The 27938-nt window shown below is 40.2% G+C and overlaps 3 protein-coding genes and 1 pseudogene across 10 annotated transcripts in view; all 4 read left to right on the top strand.

The window, feature by feature from the left end:
• Positions 1-3313, top strand: part of LOC144635236 (uncharacterized) — a 44023-nt gene extending 40710 nt beyond the window's left edge. The window contains exon 2 of one of the 3 annotated variants that reach the window (XM_078494331.1): positions 2943-3313. In XM_078494331.1, coding sequence (XP_078350457.1) covers positions 2943-3019 — 77 coding nt within the window. In that variant the 3' untranslated portion in view covers positions 3020-3313. Of the gene's footprint in view, positions 1-2711 lie in introns of all 3 variants that reach the window. The other 2 variants (XM_078494329.1, XM_078494330.1) reach the window with 2 other exon arrangements.
• LOC144635242 (uncharacterized) overlaps positions 1-27938 on the top strand; it is a 110940-nt gene that overhangs the window by 35369 nt on the left and 47633 nt on the right. The window lies entirely within an intron of this gene.
• Positions 1-27938, top strand: part of LOC144635228 (uncharacterized) — a 106755-nt pseudogene that overhangs the window by 41373 nt on the left and 37444 nt on the right. The gene's annotated exons all lie outside the window — the stretch shown is intronic.
• The window catches only part of LOC144635232 (uncharacterized), a 41828-nt gene continuing 28067 nt past the window's right edge, over positions 14178-27938 (top strand). For 2 of the 4 annotated variants that reach the window (XM_078494323.1, XM_078494322.1), the window contains exons 1-2: positions 14178-14941; positions 21753-22092. In XM_078494323.1, the coding sequence (XP_078350449.1) occupies positions 14218-14941; positions 21753-22063 (1035 nt within the window). In that variant the 5' untranslated portion in view covers positions 14178-14217 and the 3' untranslated portion in view covers positions 22064-22092. Of the gene's footprint in view, positions 14942-21752; positions 22093-22730; positions 22837-27938 lie in introns of those variants that run through there. The other 2 variants (XM_078494321.1, XM_078494320.1) reach the window with 2 other exon arrangements.

The raw sequence follows: 27938 nt of genomic DNA, 5'->3' as shown, positions 1-27938 counted from the left end.
GTTTGTGCATGTAATTTTCGGTTTTTCGCGTTGTTTTGTCAGTTGCTTTTGATGTTACTTCAGATCGGTTGTTGAAATAGGAGCTCCGAAGAATAAACACGTTGAATGTATCTCGAGTTTTGTGTTCGATGGAATCTTTGGGCCTGTACACATGATGTTACCGTTTCAGTCATATTACAGCAAGGCGCCCAAATGTGTGACCACTTTTAATTTATTCACATTCTTTCGTGCAGATTTAATCCAATCAAAAGCCGTGGATAGCTTGCAGTTGACTTCTGATTGGATTAAATCTGCACGAAAGAATGTGAATAAATTAAAAGTGGTCACACATTTGGGCGCCTTGCTGTAAAAACTTGCACTGTAACTGAAAAGCGGTGAAACTGAAGGTAGCATGTTATGGTTCGGTGAAAGAGGGTCCTGAAGGGGGTGTGCGGGGTATAAATCCCATTTTCCAAGCCCAAATTTTGCCCAGATCCCATTTCCCGGCCTATTGTTTCCCCAAATTTTCAAAATCCCAAACTCAGTTCTATTCTTGGTTTTCACGTGACGTCATCAAAATTCTAAATCCGGAATCGCGAGCCCCCTGACTTTTTATCCATTACTGGCTATAAGCATAACCACACTGACCTACTATTGGTAATCGCGCAATCTGATTGGCTACACAGGTGCCTACTATCGATCCGTAGAAGGCTCTCGGAGCGCGCGCTTAGTCTTCGCTGAATTTTATCAATCAAAACCTTCAATAAATCAATTCTAGCGATATTCTGAGTTTAATAGATCGGTCAGTGGGTTATGCTAACACAATCAGACGGCTCGCTCTCGGTTTCTACCGGCATTTGATAGTTGACTCGGGGCTTCGCCCCTCGCCAACTATCAGCCGATAGAAACCTCGAGCTCGCCGTCTAATTGTTAATTAGACGTCGTTTATATATATCTTATTTAAAGTTTTCAGCTCGATAGCGTCCGCCGTCTTTAAGAAATAACATTTTGAATTTCGGAGTTTTGCGCCAAACGACATCAGAATGGCCGCCTGAAGGCTGTCACGTATGCTTAAAAAATGCATCATCGTGTTATTTTTAACGATCTGAACAATTGAGGTTTTACAAGTAGTGTTTATGTGAATGTTTCCGTGTTCACGAAGGTGAACTGACCGCGTTTTATAGCAGAAGTGAATGACAGATGTTTTTACTGACTTCCGGCGGCACTTGGTGCCCCTTCACATGGCCTCCAACATGGCGTTTCCATACTGTACTCTCAAAAGTTGTGTTGAACATTTAGACGGATAACTCGAGTACAGAATACCGTCCAGACCTGAGACTTGGACACGTAGACTATCTTGTAATTTTATACAACCTGTAGTATTCTTGATTTGTTTGACTCAATAGCTTTCGATTTATTTTTTGTAGCGCGTGACAGTATCGTTATTAATGGCGTGATAGTGAAAACCAGCAATTGTTTTTCTGTCGATGATTCCCATTCCAAGTAACCAAACCCCATTTTCCCTGAATGAAAATTTGCCAAAATCCCAGTTCCCATTTTACCCCTTCAGGACCTTTAGTGAGACACTCTTTAAATCATTCAGTTGTTTTTCAGTGATTATCATGATATGTTGCCCTGCTCTCTCCCTATTCAATTTTGTAGCCGCATAAGGTGAACGATATTGCGGCATCAAAGAAGGAATCAAAACTGAACGAGATGCACTTTTGTGATAACATCTCATCTCTTTCTGCATATGATTGTCGTAATACAGATATCAGTAAAGCTCTTTCATGTATAGGCAGTCATCTTTTCGTTAGAAGCGCAGTGGCCTAATTATGGTTAGTCCGTTGGTCTCTGCATTGAGAGGTCTGGGGTCAAGCCCTGGCCAGGAACCCTGTGTTGTGTTCTTGGGCAAGACATTTTATTCTCACAGTGGCTCTCTCCGCCCAGGTTAATAAATGGGTACTAGCAAAATATTGGGGAAACCAGACAAAAATGCTGAATAGGGATGATTTGTAATTGATTAGCATAATCATCCAGAGGGAATAAGATAATTCCTCATTCCCTACAAAATCGTGATTTAAACAACTACACACTTTCGAATGTTGTACAAGTATCATTCTTCAATGGGGAGCAAACTCTTTTGAGAACTACATCCTTTCTGGGACTTTCTGTATACTTTCCGGAAGAACAATGTTGTTGATGTTGCTGTTTCAAAATTCAGTTATTTGAGAAATGCAAGGCTTAGGTGGCATTGTATTTGAGATCAGTTACGATCACATTTCCGTGGCGATTGTCCCTGAAACAGGTGTAAAAGCGCCTGGTGTTAATTGTTTTTTTCGTTTACTTGAAAAAAAAAAGTCCGTTAAAGGAATACAAGCAGAAACGGTCAGTGGAACGAGTACGCCGTTTATCAGTACCCAGTCAAATCTGTACAGACAATCAGAAGAACTCTATACCCCTACCCCACCTTCCAAAATGCACTCTAACTTCCACCTTCACGTGTGCCTGCGAGTTATGTACGTATTTCTAGTGTAAATATTATTTTAGCTTGAAGTCTCTGAATATTGATGTGAGGTATCATATATTGAACTGTAGAGTTTTCCTTTTTTCTATAAATAGATATTGTATTGTAATTCTTAACTAATAGTGTCCCGATTAGTGGGCCTCCTATAAGGCACGCTAGAAGTTCCTGACACTCAACTAAAGTTTATGATGATGATGATCAACAGGTCCGGGTCGGTACACAAGATGCAGAGACGCGTTCTTGTTTAGTATGGTCAACCCGCATGGCCTGGGGCCAACTAAAATACCACTTAAGAGACAATGCCAACATAATGCCATCTATTGTCATAGCAAAAAGGGACCAACGTTTGGTGGAGGGCACGACCTATGTGTATTTAATGCAAACACAAATGATTCAAGTTTCAGTAATCTCGGCTTCACGTATGAATGTCCTCCAGGTCAGCAGAAAACATTCTTCACAGGGAGTGGTGCTTTTGCTGTTACAGATTACGAAGTGTTTGGACTGCACACGTAACAAAAAAAAAAAAAATGAGAAGAGAACAAGGCAGGTAACATTTTGAAACTTTTCGTCGCAGCTAGTTGATTCATCATAAATGTTGGCCTAGAGTAGGAGAGGAAGGCTTTACAAAAGTAACGCACTGTTATTGTGACTACAATCTTGGACAAAACTGTTGAAACACTTAGCAAATTTCCACTTATTTAGCCAACGGAGTTCAGTTTTGCAACCCCCTCCCGCCCATTTCAATGTTGTTAATGCTTTAGTGTTTTCAAAACAAAGCCTGTCGAGCCACAAACCTCAAGAAACAACATTGAGTAGGGGGAGAGGGGGATAAAATATTTTAACACGCTTGCAGGTCGGGGCATTTGTGAAAAATGCGTGTAATGCGTTTGTTTCAACTAGTTTGTCCAAGATTGTAGCTATAGTTAAAAAAACAAAAAACAGATAAGATTTACCTAGCTTCTTTCCGCTTTGCTGCGAAAAGTCAAGAAAGTTTGTACTCACGCGCTGTTCTCATCGTGGCTATGTAGCTCAGATGGTTGAGCAGTGGACATGTAACCAGAAGGTCATGGGTTCGAATCAACAACAACACATCCTCTTTATTTCCTTATCATTAAATTACAGAATTATTATATAAAAAAAATATTGCTAGAGATAAGGGGTTCTGGCAACCCGAAATAACCACTAGGTTAAAAATGCCGGGTTGTCAGTTTACAAATTGAGTAGTCAAATTTTGGCCGGACACACACACGTACACATGGACACACATACAAAATATAATAATTATATATACCAGAAAGTAAAGAAGAAAAGAAGCTGAAATTACACGCGTAATCTTTTACCTTAAATAAAAAATGTAAATGAACTGAACAATGAAGAATATCAGAAAAATAATGGTAAGGCGTTGCAAAAACTGTAATATTATCTTAATGTGAAGAAAAAGGAAAAGTAAATTGACTAGTAGCTTTGGAGAAAGCTCTGTTTCAGTTTAATTTTGAATGATGAAATTGGCAAGTGCTTTATATCATAATCAATAGCATTCCATATCTTAGGGCCTTGAAATCGAATCGATTCAATCGAATCCTACCTGAGCCACTGATTTTTTTCAGTTGTCAGGATTTACAGTGTAGCAATTATCATTTATTTGTTTTACATGTGTTATGTTAAAAACCGAAATGGCTTTCAGGTTATTTAAATACAGCGGAATCCCGATTTCTCGAGCCTTCATTTCTCGAACCTCTCACTAACTCAAACCAAAAGTAGTTTTCCCTTTGAGTTGCTTCACTTTGCCGAACACTATATATACCCTGATTTCTTAAACCAATTTTCGTCGTTTTCTTGGATGTGCCAGAAATCAGGATTCTACTGTACTTTCCGCTTCAGAAAATACTCTATCATACCCTTTATATCCATTTGATATATATTTCAACCACAATGTCATTTTTTACACTAGTCTATAGGTTCTCTCGGCCATATATTAATATAAAACAGTTAAAGCCCACGTATAAGAACCTAGATTTTTCCAACTTAGCCTAAATAGGTTCTTATAGAAATGGTATCTAGTGTGATTTTAGGCTACTTAGGTTCTTAAATAGGTTAATAATTTGATAGGGGCACTAGCGATCAGCACAGATAACTACTACAGGGCATATGCGATATGGGATATAATGCTGTATTAAATAATTATCCAGAATACAGTTTATGTAAAAATAATGCACTTTTTTCAGGACAACGTGTAATTAAAATCAGCCGATTTTTAAATATATTTGCATTACAACTTTAATTTTAAAGTTTTAGCTTTATTTGTGTCGTTGTTGTTGTATATTTGGGACGCCACTAAAAATAATTGTATTAAATGGGTGTCTTTCTTTCAGCGGATTGTAAATTGCACCTGTTACAAGTTCCTTTTTTACGTTAACGTCGTGCATATGGTTTGCTTATTAATCGGGCGTGGCCGATTTATAGTTTACCCTTTGGTCGTCCTAGACGATAGTCTCCTGTCGGCTAAAAATGACGGGGATAGCCTGGGCCAATCGGTTTCATTTCAGTTTTGACAGTAAATCGTTGTAGTTACACTGGGTCGACTTTTGGGCTAATCTGCAATCTGGTTCTCTTCTTTGCTTCGGTGGGAGGACAGAGAAAAAAGCTTAAGGGGTAAAGTACTAATAATCACCATTGTGAAACTGTAGTTGCCTTGACAAGTTGAAGCTATTTTTGTAAATAAAAGGGGTAACGTCATTCATGTCACGCAATGTTTTTGTGGGAAACTTTGAACTAGACGCTTTGCTGGTTTCTACAAATAGCAGTGTGATCTGGCGGTACATTTTTTTGAGGCGGACTCCACTTTAAAACTATTTTTTATATATTTAGCAAGAAGTATGTCGATTTTCATTTCCGCACAGTTGGGCGTCAAAGTCGCCTGTCACAAAGAGTAGAATGTTTGCACAACATGGTTTGTACATATTTTAGATTTGTAGTAAGACACTTCTCAAGACGTCAGCAAAACATTGGCAATGTACAGTATTGGTGTGAACTTGAATGGAATTTTTTACGAGATCAGTAAAGCTATCGAATAAAAAGATGACTTGAAAATGAAAACTTCGAATAATTATAATTAAATACCAATTGAATTTTAGATGAGAAATTCCGGAAGTGACATCTGTGTTCAACTTGTACAACTTAAAGTTCCGAAAAAAAAGACCACATGTTTTGTAAAAATCACAGACAAACATGATCAGGAAAACAAAACAGGCCAATGGGTTTTATTCACGAAAATACAACTTTCTTAAGAAAGAGTTTGTAAACAAGACAATGGAATCGAATTACATTTCACACGAAATTTGCATACATTTGAACTTGCAAAAAAGAAGTATCTCTGCCGAGACATAATAGCGAGACCTTACATTAATAATTATTGTATTCTGATCTGATTGTTATTTTTTATGCATAAACTATTTGAAAGTGGTTCTCATCGATGAAAACAAAACGGTTTTTCATTCACTGCTTGAAGTATTTATAGACGTGAAAACTTAATCAAATTACATTCTGCACGAAATATTTTGTATCCATTTGTCCCGAAACTTTGAGGAAATTGAAATCTTTGTGGACAGTACTGCATAAAAGCAGTTCATAGAATTGAATAAAAAGATAGGAACCATATTGATAAAGGAAATTTTAAAACTTTATTTTGGCTCATTTTGACGAAATTCAGGATTTTCAAAGACTGCCAGTAAACGGCTGTATCTTGTCTGTCTCTAACGATTTTGCTACCGTTTCGAACGAGCTAATTTTTCAACATGATATCATGGTAGCGGGCAGAAGTCGGTTCGTTCTGAATTTTTCAATACGGTATACAAGTTACAGGTCAATATACAGACCCTCTGTACAGTAAAAAACGTTTTGGGAACAAACCATTGTGAACTTATTTTCTATGTTGATCAGTAAAAATCCTTAGTACGACATGGGGTTTGTTATCAAGTTCGTTAGTACGTTAATACTGCAAGGTGTATAACCTCAGAGAATTATTATCAAGTGTGTTTTGTTTTATTAGCGGTTTATACTCTAAGGTCTTGGTATGGGAGATCAAAATTAAGGCAAATTTCTGTTATTATCTGATTGCTTGGCACAGATTAGTACGATACTGAATTGGTTAGGAAATGTAAACAAACATTAAATTGAATGAGAGTAGGAAGGGAAGGACAGGTGGGGGTGAAAGGCTAAGGAGATGGAAAGGGAGGGAGAATTAAAATCCATGCTTGGTTATATCACGCAACCTTTGACTTCTGTTGTTTTCTCACAAGAACAAAACTTAAGGTGGGGTTCTACCTGAATTTGAATGGAACTTTAAGAGATTTAAAGAAGGGTTTGAAGAAAAGAATGGAAACACCTCCAAACAGTTGACCCCCTCGCAAGAGCACTCCGGGTTGTCAGGAGCCTGTTTGGTGTCCATCCACCAATTTTTAACATCAAATTCAAATTTTAAAATCACATTAAATCTCCAATATTTCTTATTTGTCTAAATTTTACTAATCCTTTGAGAAAAACTATCGCCTCCCAGACATCCCCCAAAATCGTCCAAAAATTAACAAAATACTGCAAAACAAATATATATGGGATAAGTAAAGCTTTTTTGGATTCCTTGAAACGCGACTAAAATGGTTTTTAGTGTTTTCCAGCCCTTATACTTTGGGTCAGTACTACTATTCTTCACCAGTTGCTATTACAGTAATGGTATGAAACAAATACCTAATCATTGGTCAATAAGTTGTGATCATTTTCTTGACAATAGTAGTTACCTGATTAGGAGTTGTATACTGTTCCATTAAAGTGTAAGGGCTGCAAAATACTGAAAGGCGTCAGCCACCTAAAGCGTTGGAAAAATTGGTCTTCAGGTAAAAACCCCGCCTTTATTAAGTATTGCGAAAAAGTTGCACTTTGCTAAATGTTACAAATTTATATTTCCTAGACGTCTAGTTCAATCGTTTATTTGTATTGTGCGAAATATATTTTTATAAATTGAGACCATTGTGTCATTAAGTAATAATGCAATCTTGAAAACATTCCAGATTTTCATTATTAAATAGAAACACGAAAAATTCAAATTTGGGAAAACAAGCCTGTCAAAATGACGTTGCCATGGTGATTTCAAGTTACTGGCACAATAACTAATCCTACCAAATTATTGCGAGATAAATTTTAGATAAACGCGCAAAGTTTGGCAGCGTTTGGTTGAATCTTGAAAAAGTTATAAGCGTCCAAAGTCAGCGCGGGCCTCAAAAGCCCCCCCCCCCCCGGCCTGAATAGGTTTAAGTGACTGTTTTTCCAGTGATTTTTACTGTACTGTACCCTGCCTTTCAAGTCAAAACAGATAGCTAATTATTAAGCGCCCGATTTTAAGCTTCTCAAGCTTCTTGTTTTTCTTAATTTATGACTCAATTGTCACAGATCCCTTGAGGCAAGGAAGAGTTCCTTGACCTGTAATCTTTGTCATTACTATAGAAAAGGAAAAACGAAAATATCGTTTACTTTTTCCCATTTGTCAAGGAATACCGGCAGTTAATCCTCGATAAAGTCCTTTGCGCATATCGTAGATGGTTTTGCCACAATAGTAATTTTTTGAGAAAGAATTACAAAAATGGTGTTATCATAAGTTATAGAAAATTAAAATAAAATAAAACTTATTGCCTCACAGATAAACCATGAATATTTATACCGGCTTTATAGGACATGTAGATTTGCTAGATTTTGGTCAATATGACAATTGGCCAATACGTTCGTAGATTAAGGCCAGTTTTCACTAGCGCATAAGCATAAGAATAATGACATAAGCATAAACATAAGCATAAGTATAGAAAGAACAAACACACTTGTTTTCCTTATGTTGTTTCCGCGCGTCTTCGAAATATCGATATTTATAGCCGTAGCTTGATTTCTATCTGGAAATTAAGGTTATATATATGTCTGGATTTATCAAAATGGGGTCCCAATTTGGCATGGTTATGTTGTCAGTGGTTTTATCTTTGGTTTAAATTCTTTCAAACCAGTTTGATTTTTAATTTTCATTGTCTTACATTCATTATCATAATGTGAAACAAAGGGAAATAAAAATCAAACTGGTTTGAAAAAATATTTGATTTATGGTTTGAAACAAAGGGAAATAAAAATCAAACTGGTTTGAAAAAAAATTTTAAACCAAAGACAATTCTACACTGATTGGACAAATTTTGGACTCCGCGAGCCAGCCCCACGCAAGCCAGCCCCACGCGCAAAAATTGAGGGGGGGCTCCGTCAAGGGAGCCTGTGCGGGGTAGCTTAGTCCATGACCTAACAGCCGAAGGGAGACCAGGGTAAGGCATTCATTTGGGGCTTGCTGAGGGGGGGGGAGTGGGGGTGGTATCAGTCGGGTTTTGGTCACTTTCCAAAAGTGAGACTTTGGGGCTGAAATCGAGTCTTTGAACTTCCAGATGGCTGCTGCGTGCAGGGTTGACAAGCTGCCATGAGGCTGACACACACAAGCAAGGTACGTTGGTGTGCATGCTAACAAGTAACAGTTTGCTTTTGATTGATTGATTGATAAGACCGGTGCTTTTGCTGGAAAATCTGCAGAGCAGGCTTTGTGCTCTTGACCCTGTTTTCATAAATTCAGACATATATTAAGCAATTATTGGATGAGGTTGAGCATGATATCGTGAATTATCAAAACCGAGGTCGTGTTATCTGCCGAAGCCGAAGGCTGAGGCAGATAACACAGACACGAGGTTTTGATTATTCACGATTTCATGCAAAAACCGAATTCAATAATTGTTGTATTATACGTTTTCAAACAATTTGCCATCACTTTTTCTAGCGCCGGCGTAAAACTTCGTCAGAACATTGGCCAAAGCGGTTTTATCTTGTGGTTTCTCCAGGTTCTTCTTCCTCAAATAATCATTCAGAATTTTTACACTCGTTTTTGCTGTTCTCTTGGTGTTTTTAGAATCTTTATTCTCGATCAAAACTTTCAATTCCTCTTCGGAAACGGAGGCGAATCGCTCAGCCATATTTTTAAAAGTTTGACAGCACTACACGGACAAGGGGCTTGGAAACTAGGCGGACTTTGAACTCGACATGATAACCCAATATCTGCTGCAGATATTGGGTTATCATGTCAAGTTCACATGCTACTATATATTGACTGAATGTTCTCGACCAATCACATCTTTTAAAGGAATTCTAATGTATAATAAACTCCTTTAGATGTTCAAAGATAATGTATATTTAGGGTTAAGTTGCGTACCACTACTGCTTTTCAGAACAGTTTAGACCAAACATCTGCGAAATCCCCGTGACATAGACCCTTTAATTAGTGATAGGTCGGCTTAGTTTATTACGGTGCAATGTCCAAGTTCGCAGCAGAATACATTATTTGTGGCTGATGACAAGATCCTCTCATTGTTTATCCCAACGCTGGCCAATGTCTGAGCAATAAGTTCGTTTGCGCAAGCGCCGTATCCTCTCATAATTTTGTGCTGTGCATACGATCGAAGTGTGTTTCCGTTTGATTAAAAATAATTACGTACTTGCCGGTAAAAAATGATTTTCCTTGGTTGACATGTAAGAAAAAATACGAGCACATAATTATGCACCTCTGTTTTTTCATAGGAGAACAATGGCCGAATAATAGCGTTCTTGGATGAACAAAACACTGTCTCTTCAATTTAAGACGCATAAAATTCCATCGACCCCACCATTTCATTCATTAGTCAAATTGACAACAATGAACAGATCGCCTTATAGGAGTATTGGTTTTTTAAAATAATGGTGTGCATGGACACCATTAAGAGGGTCTGAATGGGGTTTAGCGTTTAGTGTTATTTGCCCATAAATTTTAGTGTTTGCTGTTAAATTGGTCAATTTTTTAATGTTTACTGTTTCCGAAGAAAATACTGTTAAGTGTTTGGAGGGTTTTTCGTGAAAAACCCATCACTCTTTAATTCATTCATTTCATTCAAGAGTCAAGTATGGAAAGCACCATAAATGATTAGCAAAAGCACAACAAAAATGAAAAGTTCTGTTTTTGTTTTTCTTATGCTTTTGTTACCGTGGTGATTCTAGGCTTTTATCGATTGTGTTTGCATAATTTTGCCATAATTTAACAAACCGAACAAAGTTTTTGGCTTTTATTAAACAAATTTTAACACCCATTCTTGATATTTTTTATATTTCTAGCTATGACGACATGGCCGTGTGTTGCACACCAAGAACAGTATTTGGAATAATTGCCCCTCTTGTGTTGTTACGGTCGCTTTCTACAGTCTCCCAAAGGATCATCTTCCAGAGAGACAAAATAGTGACATAACTAACCAGACTAACCAAAGAATCAAATACGTCCCTCTGGAGTCCAACACTGACAACGAACCTCATATGAATATAAATCCCAAGTTATCGTGGAAAAAAAATGTTCTCATTTGCAAGTGAAATCTATCTCTTCATCACGTACATGTTCTTGGCATATTACGCGGAATACCTCGCAAACAGCGCTGTCATTACCACTCTGGCTTTCTCTGGGGCACCGTTCTCTCCCAGAGACCATTATCTGCACTACATGCTGATGTACCACTTGGGGAGATTCCTGGGTAGGTCTCTCATTCTGATCGCATCATGTACCTGCCCGAAAATGGTCCCTTGCATTCGGGTACAAAAGTTATGGATTCTCGCCGTGATCGATTGCTGCCATCTCTTTTTTTTTCTGATGGCCTCTTGGTTTCGTTTTTTCTCGTCCTTTTGAATTGTTTTAATCTTGTGCTTCAGACTGAAGGCTTCACAGCTGGCTCTATTTACGTGGACTCGGTTCATACAGTTTCTGAACAACTTCCTGATCTCGCCGTAGCGAGTTCGCACTAAGCTTGCTCATGGTCGGCTATGATGTAGGTGTGCTTTCTGCTGGATTGATGGGACTTCATGTAGAACCAATTGAAAAAGAAATTTATTGCTTAACGAGGCATACAGGAAAAGGTGGCTGGTATTCGTGCACATCAGAAATTTGAATAACAAAACTGAACTTGAGGTTGATACCTTGATGTTTTATACTGTATGTATCATGAAAGACTTGAATACGCGGTTTTTTTACTCTTGAATTTAAATCCATAGAAAATGTGCTATAAAGCTTAGCCTATCCAGGCTCTCAAATTGTGGCGAATGGGAACGAAAGACTCGACAATGCTCCTGCCGCTAGTCTTGGAAGTTAGAGGCAGTTACAGCAATGTAACATGTCCAGGCTGGATAGTAACAGGAAAACAGATCGAACAGATGGATTCTACAAAGATGGAGTCAATTTCAAAATTTAAAATATATTTATCTGCCTCTCACGTGGCGACTTGAAATAGAAAATACGCCATTAGTGTAGGGCAATACACTCTTTTTATTCTGTAAAAATATTGTTTTTCCGGCCCAAGCCGAATATTCTTATTTTTCTGTCAATTTTTGGTTGAAAATATTCTTATTAATATCCTGAGATTAAAGTCTATGCTGACATTTCCATTTTAGAATGTATTGGGGTATCAGTTACAAGTGTTTGGTGTATAACTGACTTCTTGCAGAAATTCCAACATACGGCCGGCTAGTGATGCTTTTGTTTTTGTTTCTGGTCAGTTTTGCCGATTAGAGAAAGGAAGAAGTTTGTACGTTTTAGTTGAAAACATATAATTGTATTGTATGTTTTTCATGCCTTTATTGTTCTGCCTGACTCAGTTAATGGCGACTTTAAAATGTGTCAATTTTACAGAGATTTTGGGATGTCTTGCTTGGACTGCTTAATTCCTGCTTTGGTAAATATACAGAGATTTTGTTATCTATCGTTAGTACATAAAATCTTTGTTAATGGTAGATTTACAAACATTCTTGAGAGATTTGTGAAGTCTGTAATTTTTTTATTTCACCTCTTATCCCAGCTGCTAGAATTTACAAACAGTTTATTAACATTTAAAAAAATACTACGCCGGAAAACTGTATAAAATGTCTGTATAGTAAATTTTCAAACATTTTGTTCTGAAGAGGGCAAAAAAAGCCGGTAAATTTTATTAACATTTACAACCATTTTATAAAGTCTTGTAAATGGTTCAAATTTACCAGTGTCTTGCAGTAATCCATACGCACGTAAAAATCTTTCAGTCATATTTTTTTCATTTTTAGGGGGTGTTTGTCTCAATTTACATATCATCACACTTCACCACTTTTCAAATTTTCAATACTGTTGAAGTAGAATCGACGGGGATTAGCAATAACACTTCAACACTCCATTTTACTGCCAACTTGTTTTAATAGGTCACACAAACTGTTCTGGCCAGCAACTTTCACAACTCTCTCAACTCTATTACAACTCTGATCGATAGATCTTGCTCGCGCGCTTATAAAGGCGCCAAACTTGAGCTGTCAATCAACTGCCAAAAACACTTAACTTTCAAATTTAGGCTTACGTAAGTTCATGGGCAGCTTGTTCTACGTTCAACTGCGACTGCGTCGTACGCCACCTTGGCCATGAACCTTCGAAAAAGTTTCTTCCCAAAGGATCTTCTTTTTCTCGAATTTTAGTATCATGACAGGCAAGTTTGGTCCAAACAAGAACGCGCGAGCATTATAAAGTTTACAAGGAACATGTTTACAAGATAATAGTTAAGAGTAGTGCTAAGATTTACAATAAAGGTTGTTGTTGAAATTTTAGGAAAGGCTTAGGTGTTACAAGAATACACTTGCGAAATACAGTTTCGTGGGAGGGGTTTACCCCTAGAAATTATCCATATCATTAACGGAACGTGAGTTGGGTACAAACATGATATTTCGGCATCTTGCTTTAAGGTCCTTACACCTTTGTGCGAAGTGTGAACGTATTACGAAAGTAATTAAACATTGCAACTAAAACATCGTAAAAGTCAGTAAAACAAGTAAAGTTTGACAGAAAAAATAGACAGAATTTTACTAGTGCGTAATAGAATCCAACGAGACTATTTTCAAAAAGTGCGGTTACAAAAAGTAGTTTCAGAATTTTATCTTATTGTTTTCAACAACACCCATGTGTACACAATCGACTTTCGTAGCTAACACAGCCGGAAAAATAGAAAATATTCAAAAACAGCAATGATGCCCAAGTAGTATGTTTGAGCCCAATTCAATCGAGAAGGATAGTTTATAAGTTATATTTAAGGTGTACAGTTAAAAACAACTAAGTTACATCGGTTATTTTCCTTGTAGTAAATATTTTAGTAATAGATACATATTTTGTGGAAAGACTGGTTCCTTGGAGACGTTACATCTGTTTGTACAATGACTAAGTTACAAGAATAAAGCAATTGATCAGTTAACTAAGGAAAGCAAGTCGTACAGTTTTTATGTCTTAAGCACCTAAAATATTTCAATATTATATTTTTAATGATCCAACACCTAACTATTAACATCAAAAGTACTTTTCACTCATTTGAAACACGAATAAGTATCAAAAGAGAATTTCTATCTTGCTTGCATTTTTATTGTTTTACAATACTTCTATTGTAGCGCGTCATGCACGCTATTGCACATCTGCGTTACTATTCGCAAAATCACGCAAATATAACACGCTCGGCTGCACTTTCACTTTATAGTGACTCACGTGACCAGGTGGGCGTGTATCTACAAACGTTGCTTGACTTGAGTCAGTAGAAGTGTTTCTTCCGACGGTTCCGTTGTTAGTTTGAAAGAAAGCCATGAGTAAGCAAAGTCTTGGGGGAAATGATCAGGCACGAAACGAAGGCCTGACTGACGCAGAAAATTATATCAAAGAAGCGTGCAAAATTTTACAGAAAGAAGCAGCAAGACTTCGCCAGGAGCGGGAAGCATTCGACTCCATGTCGAAGAAACTGGATCGTGTTCACTTTTCCTCGAAGATAAACCTCGATGTTGGCGGTCATCTCTTCAAAACAAGCGTTCAAACACTGACCAAAGATCCAAACTCGATGTTGGCGGCCATGTTTTCAGGAAGATTTGAGATGAAACCTTCTGAAGATGGCTCGTTCTTTATCGACCGAGATGGAACTCACTTCCGGTTTATTCTCAATTATCTCCGCACTGGGAAGTTAACTTTACCAGAAGGGGCAACATTTCTCAAGGAACTCGAGGAAGAAGCTGAATTTTATCAGATTCAAGGAATCATTGACGAGTTGAAGCCTTCTAAACTGAGCAAAATTCAAGCAAGTACGCCTACCAAGCCCTTTGAAGAATCGGAGATTCTGACGAATGATGAGCATCGAAGCGTGTTGAAAAGTTGGCTTCCCCGTCAGAACGGCAAATGGCGTCTTCTGTTTCGAGCTTCTCGAGATGGCTTCGCAGCTGCAACATTTCACTCCAAATGTGATAACAAAGGAGCCACGGTCACCATTGTGAAAAGTGGAAACAACATTTTTGGAGGATTCACAGAGGTGCCGTGGGCAAGTGAGTTTACTCATTGATCGATCTATATTCAGGTTAAAAATTATCGATCCGCTAAGGGTTTAGAGCCATCAGGATTTTTCAAAGCGGTCAATATAAAATGCAGAATGCATGCTGCCAAAAGAAAATAAGGGGCTTCCCTCTTGTTTTCTCTTGATGCTGCGGATTGCAGACTGCATCAAGGCCGTAACCAGACCTTTGCCATATACAAGGCAAGATCTTGCTGGTTTGTTCTGGGGTATACCCTCCAGTTAATCACGCAATAAAGACAACAATCGTACGTATGTGGGCCGTCGATGGGCAGCTGCATATATTTTCCATTTGGGACAAATACAACTGCCATTGCCCAAGGGAGGGAAGGGATGGGAAAATACAACAATTCGGGGAGCGAACGAACCGATCGATACGACACACGACTGACGAGGTTACAACAATGAAATGCGATTCCTAGCTATACATTACAAGCTCACCATTAACTTGTATTAACTATTAATACCACTTAATCACGCAATAAAGACAACAATCGTACGTATGTGGGCCGTCGATTGGCAGCTACATATATTTTCCATTTGGGACAAATACAACTGCCCAATTAATGCCCAAATGGTAAAGTTTGCGGTATGAGAAATTAAAGGAGAGAAAAAAAAAACATAAAAATAAAAATAAAGGAAAAACTAGCTGTCCACTAGGAATCTTGAGTGTTCTGGTAGTAAGGATTAGCATATTGATAAGTTATCGACGCAGTCTTTGCTATTCGCTGAGGGAACTGGAGTAGAACATTTAGCGGGGAACGAACATAAGTTTTGTAACAGTCTGATTTCCAGCGACCTAACATTTGAATCTCGTAGTCAGCAAGACCAGCCAACAAAGCAGATGTGGCACCACCGATCCGGAAGCTGTGTCCGCTATAAGCTGTAGGATCTACACCAATGAGTCGCAGCAAGTGGGACACGAATGTTACTAGCTGTTGCCTGGTAAGGGCTTGATTATTCTCTAACAAGAAGAGCGGCGAATCTTCGGACATATTAGGGCGGCTCCGCTGAAGAGCAAGGTTAGATTTCATCGCGCAGGCTGGGCAGACTGAGTGGTTTGTGTGTGACATATAAAGGGTCACTCCCTGGCGTCGTTGGTTAGTTTTCGACTGTTTTATGTGCACCATCCAGTAGTGCTGACCGTCCGGAGACTGTTGGGAATTGACGTCACCGAGTGTGAGATTGCGTGAGGGGTCGAAGCAACAACAACAACAACAACAACAATTTATTGGTATTCCCATAAAAAATGGTATTACCTAGGATAACAATATACTATATACTATATATACTATATACTATATATACTATATATATACTATATATACTATATACTATATACTATATACTATATACTATATATACTCTCCGGCGCGTAATAACAAGAAGTGGCCGCAGGTAATTGCCGCCCAGTAGACAATATCGTCGTTAGAGCGGAAGTTCACGAAGGGTTGAATTTTGCAGAGAAGATCAAAGGTAATTGGCATTTTCCGTTTTGGTGGAGCGAAATGATTCCGTTCAATACCGCGCAAAGTTTGCTTTAGTCGGAGTCCAGGAGTCAGAGGGTTTTCGTGACCATTGGAAACATGAAGAGAGCGAACACCGGCCAGGTAAACATTTATGGACTGAGGCTTTATTCGTGATGCCAGGAAGGTGACGAACAAGATTAACGTGTCTTCCGATAGCGGTAAGGCAGTAAGACCGTGAGTATCACAGAAGCTGAGGAACTGTCGTTGGGCAGCGCTGTAAGTCTGATGAGTAGAGTCCGCAAGACCAGAGTGAAAGTACTTTTGTGCATTTACATGAAGTTGGTCAAGGGAACACGCGGCACGAACGTCGGATGCTCGCTGGCCATCGGACAAAGGCGGTGGAACTTGGTTACCTGCAAACGAGAGAGGCAGTCAGCAAAACAATTGGTCACACCAGGGATGTGTACAGCACGTAACATGATGTTGTGGGAAGCGCAAACATAGAACAAATAACGCAACATAGACATGATATGCTTGCAACGACTGGTACAGTACCAGAGGAGAGGATGTGGACGACCGATTGATTGTCACAGTGAAATAACACGTTCCGAGAGGCAAGTGAAGGTGCCCATGTGGACACTGCTGCGGTAATAGCATAAAGTTCCTTAAACGTAATGGACCTGGACAGCGGAATGCGATGATCCGTAAACGAACAAGAAAACCATTCACCAGCGAAATAGGCGCCAAAAGCTGCATTGCTGGCGTCCGTGAAAAGTTCTAAAGAAGAACTGGACAACCATGCGTCCTCGTGGAAGAAACTACGACCGTTCCACGAGGTAAGAAAGGTCTGCCACCAGTGAATATCCTTACGAAAGGCGACGGTCAGGCGGATTCGATGAGAAGGGTGTGTGGCCTTGGTGAGTAAGTCGATCATGCGGCGAAGAAAGGTTCTTCCCGGGCGGCATACAGAACAAATAAACTGGAGCTTTCCAATTAGTGATTGCAATTGTCGCTTAGTACAATGTTTACGGGACGACCATTTATCCAACATGTGTAAAGTTTCAGTTAGCCGAGCGGTGGTCAATGCGTGATTCCTGAGCAATTGAGTCTAATTCGATTCCAAGGAGGATCAAGTTCGTGTTCGGTTGAACTGTTTTTGCAGGGTTGGTTTTAAAACCAAGCTCATCGCACGTTTTCAACATAACATCAAGTGAATTCTGGCAGTGTAGAGCAGGAGAAGGCGGGCCGCAAGTCCAGAAATCGTCAAGATAGTTCCAAATGGGGGACGCACCATTAGACGACATGACAAACTTGAGCCCGTCGACGAATTTAAGAAAGAGAGCGGGCGAACTCCTCAAACCAAACGGAAGAAACGTGTCAAAGAAATAGCCAGTAACAACGGTACCGTCAATCTCCACAGGCCATGTGGATCCAAGGAGTTCCCAGTCCCCGTCGTGGACAAGGACGTGGCGAAAAGCGTCAGAGAGGTCCAGTTTACTCATAAGGGCACCAGGACCGAACCGCTTAAGTAGTGTTATTGCGCGGTCGAGCGAATCGTAATTGCACGAAAACAAGTCCTTAGGGATTCCATCGTTAATCGAAAGGCCGACGGGCCACGATAAGTCATGTATTCTACGCCACTTGACTGGCGCTGAGTGCTTCTTCGGGATCGCACCCAAAGGTGAACCAGTGAAATGCTGAAAGGGCGGAGCAAGAAACGGTCCAACTTTACGGTTTAAATCAAGTTCACGTTCAATCTCGAGGGCCACGGGCCCGGTATTAGTTCTTGCCGATAAATGATTGTCGTATATTTGAAATACGCGGTTTGCAGGTTGATAGCCAATGCGTACTCCAAATTCAATGTCATGCAATAAATCAGTTACAAAATCAGCGTCCGGGTGTGTTCGCAGACATTCGCGCCAAGTCTGCAAGTTAAACGGTGAATTGATTTCCGGTAGAACGTGGGCAATCGGCCTGGGGGTGGTCCCCCCGACAAGCTTTGCACACGTGGGCTCGCTTGCAGGCCTCGCCGAGGTTACACCACTTTCGTTGATAAAGGTTGCAGCCTTCCTGGCCTGTGTTGGTGAACCACTTCTGTAATTTCCATGAGTCGGTCGCCGACGTGCCGTTGACCGAGGGCTTCGATGAACCGCTTGCCGCCTCTTGTGGTTTCTCTTGCGCGAGAAAGGGACAATCCCGCACTAGGTGGTCAAAGGACTTGCAGCGGGTACATTGCTTCGGATGGAGGCGAAGGGCGGAAGCGTCAAGTATGGTGGTGTACAAGGTTGTATCCAAGACGTCAAGGCGAGCTTGAGCATCCTTGCGTGAGGCCGCGTGGACGCGCGTTTGTACATCAAACATGTAAACGAAGGGCCAACGAAACTTTCTGTTAGCAAGCTGGATCTGTTCCCGGTAGGCTGCCAGTTCCAGGTAACGCTCGGGCTGTTTAGAAACAATTTCCACCTCGTATTTTGTCCACACTTGCAGCCAGACATCAAACGAGTCAACGAGACGCTTGCGTGGAGGCCTCGCAATAGGGATTAGGTCGCCCGAGAGTGTGTGCAACATTGCCTCATCGCTGTGACTGGGTCGCAATACGCTTAAAGATGATAAAACTTCTGAAAAATCCACGTACCCACCATTGATGGCGGCTGTGACGAATTTTTCCGGCAGATGGTGAACCTTGGGGGCTTGTTTAGCTGGGATTGAGCAGCGACTTGAATCCTCGCGAGTGGTTTTGGGGGCGTTCCCAGCGGAGATTTCGTCTATTCTTTTCTTCATTGTCGACTGCTCGTTGGTAAGACTGCCCAACTGCAGGGAAAGATTCCTCATTGCGTCTAGAAGCTGCTGCGATTCAAGTTGATTTGGGCCGCTCTCAGCCAAAGACGAGGAAACAGATTTGTTCTGGCCCTGGCATGGCGGCAACTCCTCGCTTTCCGATAATTCATCGTTGTCAACTTGCGGTCCGGTACAGTGCTTGCTCGGAGCAGCGAAGGAATGTTTCTGCTTCGGCGTCTTGCAGCCAGGGCAAAGAGATTTGCGCTTAGGAGGTATAAAAAATGGTAAAATACAACAATTCGGGGAGTAAACGAACCGATCGATACGACACACGACTGACGAGGTTACAACAATGAAATGCGATTCCAAGCTATACATTACAAGCTCACCATTAACTTAATAATACCACAAAATTTTGAAATCTAGAAGCTATGAATCTCCTTTAGAGACATTTTTCATGAGTTATTTCTTGAGAAAAATAATTTTTTTCGACTGGGGATTATTTTCCCAACAAAATGTATTTTGTTTTTAATTTTGGGTAAAAATTTAGACGATTTCCTCTTGCTAGTTACGGCCCTGTTCATACGCTGAAATAAAATGCAGGCTTGGCATAAAATGCAGACTTCACCAAAACTGTCACTTCGCCTGTTGGTGGACTGGAGGAGCGAATAAAGCCAAATTGACTGAAGAAACGTGCTATTTAGCTACAAATAGGTCTAAAATAGGTCTCACGGCCCAGAACGTAACCCAGAAGGTCATGTTTTCTCCTCAATAAAATAGTTATGTATACAAATGCCCAAAATAGACCTGATCCATTTCTTTAAAAAGCGTCAACACTGAAGTGGGGAAGGGGGGAGGGGGGCAGCGGGGTTTGAACCTCCCGCTTCCCCTACCTTTTACTTTCGGTTCCTACCCCTTTCAGGGGCGGATCCAGGATTTTTCAAAGGGGGGTGGCTGTTTACAAATATTTTTGTTTACTATCTTGTTTAAGCCCCAGTTTTTTATTGCGCCGGGGTATCAGGCTTTTAGGCGGGATTTTTAAAGTGGGATTCCAAATTATTTTGGGCCAAAGGCCCATAGTTCATTGGGACACAGGCTCCATGCCCCTAGGGGGAGTCTGGGGTATTTCCCCGCAGAAAATGTTGAAAAAGTTGAAGCCTCTTAGACATGATTTCCGTGATTCTGAGCAGCTTTAAACGTCTTTCAATTAAGCTATTAAACCGCTGTTTTTCCTTGATAATTTGGCAAAACTATTCTTTCCTCAACTTACCTTGTTTAACATTGAATTATATTTGGGACAGAAACTCTAGTTCTTACGAACAGTGATTGAAATTTGAAGTTGAACTTACGAACTTACACGAAAGAACAGATATGCGTCGTTTTGTTCACCCACGAGCGTGAAAATTTTTAGCCCCTGGCAAAGTGGCCTGGGGATGACTTGGTGAGTCAATGTTTGCTTGTGAAATCACTTCGTTCAATTTTGATTCGTGCAAAGAAAACGGTAAGAAAACTCGCTAAAGAGATGCAAATGGAGAAGAAAATCATGTCAGCAAGGCTAAAACAGAATGTAATTTTTAAAAGGAATGTATTTTTTTAAAAAAATTATACACACGTTTTGTTACATTAAGCACAGAATCTCGTAAATTACCGCCCAAAACAGGCCGTCGAAACTCCCCTATTTCTGAAAAGTGGCATTCCTTGACTTTGGACGGCTGGACGACCGCCTGGCTAAGGGGGGCGGATGTTAACAAATATTTCAACATTACTTTAGCTAAAAATATTAACACTTTTTTCACCTTACCCAGTGTCATATTTTCATTTTTCTTGTGGATCAAGGGGGGTGGCTAGCCACCCAATCCACCCCCCCTGGATCCGCCCCTGCCTTTCTGAAGTGGTTCCCGCCTCTTTGTCCCATATCTATTGCAACATATTACGAAATGGTGTGAAAATTTTCTCAATTTCTCCCGGTTCCTGCCACCTGGGAAACCCGCTTCCCGCCCTCTCTTCTCCCGCCTCCCGTAGCCCTCTCGCCCCCTATTCTTCCGGGCTCTGCCCTCCTTCCCCCCTCGAAAGCTACTACAGTTAATAGTTCAATCTGTAGCTAATCAAGATAGTGAAGAGAAACCATCGACTTACAATATCGACAAAAAATCCAATACCCACTTGTTCACTCAGTACCAAATTAAATCGATTTGGGCACGGTAATTTCGTTACGCTTCGCCGGGCGATATACATGTATCAGTCTCGTTAGGTCTTGCCATGGGTATTTTTGGCTATACTACATCTCGTCATAATTTTATCCATGATTACCATTTCGCCAAGAGAAAAAAAAAGCTATTTTATATATATATTTTATGGCAATGTTTAGGGGCCCAAATCTGGTGACAGTAATAGCCCAACCTATTGTTAGTTTCCTTTTTTTTTGTAATGATTTTGTTGAAGAATAATTGTAGGTTTGGTATCAAATACGATGTAAATAACATGACAAACGGAGTGTCATGAATATTGCTTAAATGTGAAGCTTCATCTCATCAACAGGTCAGGGAAAGTGGACAACATGCAGAGACGCGTTCTTGTTTAGTATGGTCAACCCGCGTGGCCTGGGGCCAACTAAAATGCCACTTAAGAGTCAACAGCAACAGTATGGCATCTACTGTGACTGCAGCTGTGGACCAACGTTTGGTGGAGGGCACGACCTATATATATCAGATAATGCAAACACAAATACTTCAAGTTACAGTACTCTCGGCAACACGTATGAATGTCCTCCTGGTCAGCAGGACACATTCTTCACGGATGGTCGATATTTTACTGTGACAAATTACGAAGTATTTGCTCTCCAAATGTGACAACACACACAGCACATGGAATCATGCAGGTAACATGTCATTATGGCACGGTGGATTCTCAGTTACAGGTGAAACGCTGAAGGTGGCAGTGGCAGGGTGGAGTAGCCTGTAAATGTTGTCGTTCAATTTTACGCCTGGTACAGTTTGGTATTTTCCTTTGTTTTATATTCATTATATATCATATATTACCATACACCAGAACAAAGGAAAATACCAAATGTACCAAGAGTAAAATTCAACCACAAAATATATCCTCCCTTGTCCAGGGGACAAGAGAGAGATTTGCGCCTCAACTATTGTTCTTGACTTCTAGCCTCGTTCTCATTTGCAACATATCAAGTTTGTTATGTCAGGGTCTCTCAACGGGCGGGAAGAAGTGAGATCCTGGGAACGAGGCTAATGGATGAGACCTAGCCTTTTAAACTGGACACAGTTTTTTTATGAAACTAGTTAGATTATAGAGAGCCAGTCTAATATTCGCTTCAAGAGTAATGAACTCTAACCTCATCGTTTTTAATTAAAACAAGTTTCGCTTGTTATCCCTAGAGTATACACCTACGTCGAGAAATTTCTGTCCCTCAGAAAATTATGTGAAATTGTCCAGTCTTGAGTAGCGGAATTGAGTGTCTTGCTTACAATCTAACATCTCTTTTTCTTTTGTTTGCAGCTCATCTAAACGTAACACACTTCTTTGTATCAAGAATCTCCGGCAGTATCGTCACTAAATCCTAGTTTGTAGAAGAGAAGCAAGTGTTTAGAATTATTCTAGCGTAACAAAAATTCGTAACTTGTTCCGTTTAGTAAATATGAAAGTTAGAATAGCGTATTCCAATTTTTATAAAGTTGTCTTAATGATCAGCAAAGGAGACAATTTAATAGCTTCAGGTTTAACATTTGAATCTTTTTTATTCCATAATTGTAACTAGGTTAGTAAATATACCGCACCCGTTGCATCTGTGGAATTAAAATTGTCAAATTTAATAGAAAAAAATATTAGTTACTGTGACCCTTTACCAGTGAATTAAAAGATAAGTATAGCGCGAAGTAAAATTACAGGCGCACAATCGGAAGTGCTGAAAACAGAAGGAAACACGGTAATCAGATTTTGTAATAGCTTTTTTTGTAATGCAGTTCTGGGGAAAATTTATATTTAAGCTTCTGGGCCATTCGCTTTCCGTTCCAGTTTTGTATAAAAAGGTTTTCTCCATAGCTATAGGACGTCAAGCTACTGGAATGCAATTAGATGATGGTATCGATAATAATTGTTAACAAATTTTTGTGTTTCAAGTTCACTGCTGTGACTTTACCCAACATCGACTGTAATTTGATTCAACTAGAGGTATTAAAGATTGTTGATCAGCTACGAGGAACTTGGCGTAGCACGCAAGCTGGTTATTAATCCAATTGTCCCTCATGTTTAAATTTAACACTGGGACTAAGCTGTGTTCGGAGGCGCGGTGGCCTAATGGTTAGCGCGCGGAACTCCGGATCGAACGGTCCAGGTTCGAGCCCTGGCCAGGGGCACTGCGTTGTGTTCTTGGGCAAGACACTTTACTCTCATAGTGCCTCTCTCCACCCAGGTGTATAAATGGGTACCGGCGAAATAATGCTGAGGGGGTACCCTGCGATGGACTAACATCCCATTCAGGGGGGAGTAGAAATGTTTCTAGCCGATTAATTCTATCGAAACCGGGATAAGCTCCGGCAGTATGGGCCACTTGGCTCGAGGCTTCCCTTTCTAAACTGTGTTCACATTAGACGTCAAATATGATTGAACTGTTATCATGTCATAATTGGTAAGGGTTCACACTTGCTTATTATATTGCTGATTATGATTGGATTATAACTAAACCAAACAACCTGGCGGACACGTGGTGGTACCGATAGAGTCTAAACTTCTCATCGCTTTGATGGGGGTAATTAAAGAAACGATTGAGAGCGAGCTAAACAATATGTACAACAAGAAACATCTATGGGATAAAATAAGCCAAGGAATGGCCCGCCGGTTGACAAGGCCGCGTTAAACTTCACAATCTGAAGCAGAAATATCGCAAGTTTCACGACAGAATCAGAATTCCCGCAAATCAGCGGCAAGAGTGGGAGGAGCTATTTGAACTGATGGAGCTTGTTCTTGGGTTAAAACTCGCCTCAGAGTCGGCAGTCGTCTGGCCTATTTTCACTTCAGATATGAACCAAAACATGAAACATAATTGAAATAAATTTATTATTTTTTATTCGTTATAATGATGTCTAATGGAAACCCGGCTTCATTCTGATTTATGTGGCATCTTAGTGGTGTCCTCCTCCTCTTTTTCACTAATGCAGTTTATTTAATTGCAAAGTGAATAACTCAGAGTGAGTAATGAGCTGTGACAAGCTGTTGGGAAGGGGCTTATCAAGTAAAGCGCTGTTTATTTACCAAACACAACAGCTCACCGACTTGTCCTCGAGAATGGAGAGGGTGGGTCCTTGATAACAAAAGTTAAAGTGACGAGGAGGTGCGGAGAAATGTTTTGCGTATGAAATTGACGATTTCGGTGTTTTCTAGTTTCAAGTTTTGCTTTTTTCTTTGATGGGTGAATCAGTTGTACTCAGAGCATTGTAGAGAGTTGTGTAGTTCGTAAGTTGCATCGCACGGGGATTACGCGCGGGCTCCGACGGACTAATATTAGGGAGTTTTAGCAAGTCGCTACGGCTGGCGACACTACGGCTACCGGAAGTAAATTCTCAAAAATTAGGACACTGCACATGTCTGTCGGTTATGTCCAGCTGCAGCGTAGAATCGATCTCGTCCCCAGAGTCCGCTCTTCTTTAGGTCAGCACCATAAACGCGGACTCTGGGTTCTGGCCAAGTGCGATAGTTTTACCTTACCTTACCTATTGTTTGAGCATGCGCAGAGTGCTCATTATCAATTGTCAGCCAATCAGCTTTGAGCGGACTAGACTCTGAGTCTGCGCACAACGACCGGAAGTACGTTAAGCAACGCTTTGACCGATTTTTAAGGTCTTCAATCCAGTTCCGTCTTAATATCAACTTCCGTACGGTCTTGGCCATAGTGGACTCTGGGTATAAGAGTGGTTCAGCCGTGATCTGTCTAAATGAGTCGGGAGGTTTGTCGTAGTGGCTAGTACGTCGGGTTTGTTTCGCTTCTCTATCCTTTTTCTACAGATATCTCAGCATTTTAAGAGTTTCAACGAATACTTTATCTTTTGAAAATCAATTTTAGTCGAACATTTGTCAAGTCCACATCCACAAACACTGATGAAGGGGTTATCCCCGAAACGTCTGACTGTTTCTTACAGTATTTTAAAGGCACTTTATACTTTTCACTATTTTATCATTTGACAAGTTTGCCGCTCATACACTTGAAAATATGTATAAGAAATTTACGAATAGGCGAAGGTGTCGGCATGGCGAATAAAAAATATTCGTGTTTAATAAACGTGATGTTGTGTTTTGGTGAACGCTTGCCTTGAGAGTTTAGTGAAAGATGCATTATATCGGTAACTACTCGTCTGATCTTCTTCACTAGATATTTTTTGAGCTATTCGTCTTTGAGCTATATGTTGCCATTGTACAAAGTGTTTGGTAAACGCTGATTTCGTCCAACAATAATCTGTTGGTCCTAGCAAAACAAATAAAAAACTAAGTAAAATCTTGAGCCCAAGCTTCTTTGTAATTACTACCTCAAAGAAATTAAGAGCAAATAATCTAATTGTACAAGTAGCACTCTCACTCATTATCATCAGTCCTTTCATCGCCAGACGACGCACAAGGCCTTAGAACTCTCACTACTTCCAATTACTTGATATTCAATTATTTTCGCATTATAAAATAGATGAATCCCGGATGAATCTTCATACATTCTGAACTCGCGCGAACTCGTATACCGACAGTTGATAGTATACGACTAGCTCAACCAATCAGATTGTCGCATTTGCATTAGTATACTAGTAGAATTTTGCCAATTAACAATTAGACTACGAGCCCGAGTTTTCTATGAGCAAATAGTCAACGAGGCGCAGCCGAGCTGACTATCGCTCATAGAAAACGAGGGCGAGTAGTGTAATTGTTTTAGTAGAAACTCTAAAGGATTGCAGTCCAAAACCTACAATATTGTGCACTTTGAAGGCAAAAATCAAGAACATTTACCGCTTTAAGAGCTACCCGCGCGCGCGACTGTTTTCTATCGGCGATTAGTAGAAACTCAGTCGTGTTCTATTGGAAATCCGCGAATCTGATTGGTTCTCCCATCGATTTCTATTCGCCGATAGAAAACAATCGCTCGCGCGTTGCTCTTTAAAGGGTGAATTTTTCTTGAATTTTGGCTTAAAAGTACATAAAATTGTAGGTTTTGGACTGCAATTCTACTAAACCAATTAGACTACTCGCCCTCGTTATCTATGAGCGATAGTCAACTCGGCTGCGCCTCGTTGACTATTCGCTCATAGAAAACTCGGGCTCGTAGTGTAATTGTTAAATAGACAACAGTGGGAGAACCAATCAGATTCGCGGATTTCCAATAGACCACAGCTGAGTTTCTACTAATAATTATCAGAAACTCAGTCGTGTTCTATTGGAAATCCGCGAATCTGATTGGTTCTCCCATTGATGTCTATTCGCCGATAGAAAACAATCGCGCGCGCGTTGCTCTTTAAAGGATGAATAGACAAATTCGGCTAACGTGTTTACATCGTTGTTGCCACCCAATTCAGACCATGTGATGATTCCTTTGGGAGGTTACAATTGTGCAATTTGTCACACGTAACTGAGCGCATGGGAGTATGAACGAACAGAACAATTGTAACCTCCCAAAGGAATCATCACATGATCTGAATTGGGTGGCAACAACGATGTAAACACGTTAGCCGAATTGGTCTATTGCTCTTGATTTTTGGCCTAAAAGTACATAAAGTTGTAGGTTTTAGACTGCAATTCTTTAGAGTTTCTACTAAAACAATTAGACTACTCGCCCTCGTTATCTGTGAGCGATAGTCAACTCCGCTGCGCCTCGTTGACTATTCGCTCATAGAAAACTCGGGCTCGTAGTCTAATTGTTAAATAGTAGGTGCCTGTCGTCGGTTGTGCTACTTGATTAAACGCGTTCATAGGCTGTCACGCTATCGTGCGTGACTGTTATGCTAAAACACACCTGCACACCACCTTGGAGAGTTTGATCGTAGCACGAGTCAACTTCGAGCCCGAGTCAACTTCGAGTCACGAGTCAACTTCGAGTCAAGTTAAATTTCTTTTTTTTTTTTTGCATTTTTTTTTTAATTGCTGTGTGAAAATTATATACGTACCGGAGGTATAAGAACAGCAAGATTTGAGTCATTTGACCTCTTCTTTCAGTTTCACTGTCGATTGCGACAGTTTAGTTCTGCATTTGTTCGCAACTGCTTTTCAAACGTTCCTCGGCATTCATAATAGATTTTCCTCACAGATTCCTACCTGTATTAATTACACACAGCTGAGGCAGAGGTTCCATTTCAACAAAAAAGCGTGAAAATTGACGTGAAGTTCAAAAATATTAGCCCTTCTTGACTCGAGCGCCATCTTGTTTTATCCACAGGGATCCCATACAAGAAATGAAAGGGTGACCGTATTCGGTGGAATGGCAGAATGACAGAACGGCACGGCGGAATGGCGGAATGGCGGAATATCCTAAAACGCGGAATGACGGAAAATTCTAGAATGCGGAATGACGGAGTATCCTAAAACGCGGAATTGTGAAACATTAAAAAATAGAACCAACAACAGCAACAAAAACAAACAAACAAAAGGAAAATTATTACTGCTAACTTTCTCAGACGACGATTAAGAATGTCGCTAAGAATGATTCAGGTACTTTAACTTGTGGATATTCGTCGCTGT

This window comes from Oculina patagonica, chromosome 13 (assembly GCF_052425735.1).
Source record: "Oculina patagonica isolate OP01 chromosome 13, crgOcupat, whole genome shotgun sequence".
Lineage (NCBI taxonomy): Eukaryota > Metazoa > Cnidaria > Anthozoa > Scleractinia > Oculinidae > Oculina > Oculina patagonica.
Note: the sequence above shows the minus strand (reverse complement) of the source record. Positions and strands in the feature narration are given on the sequence as shown.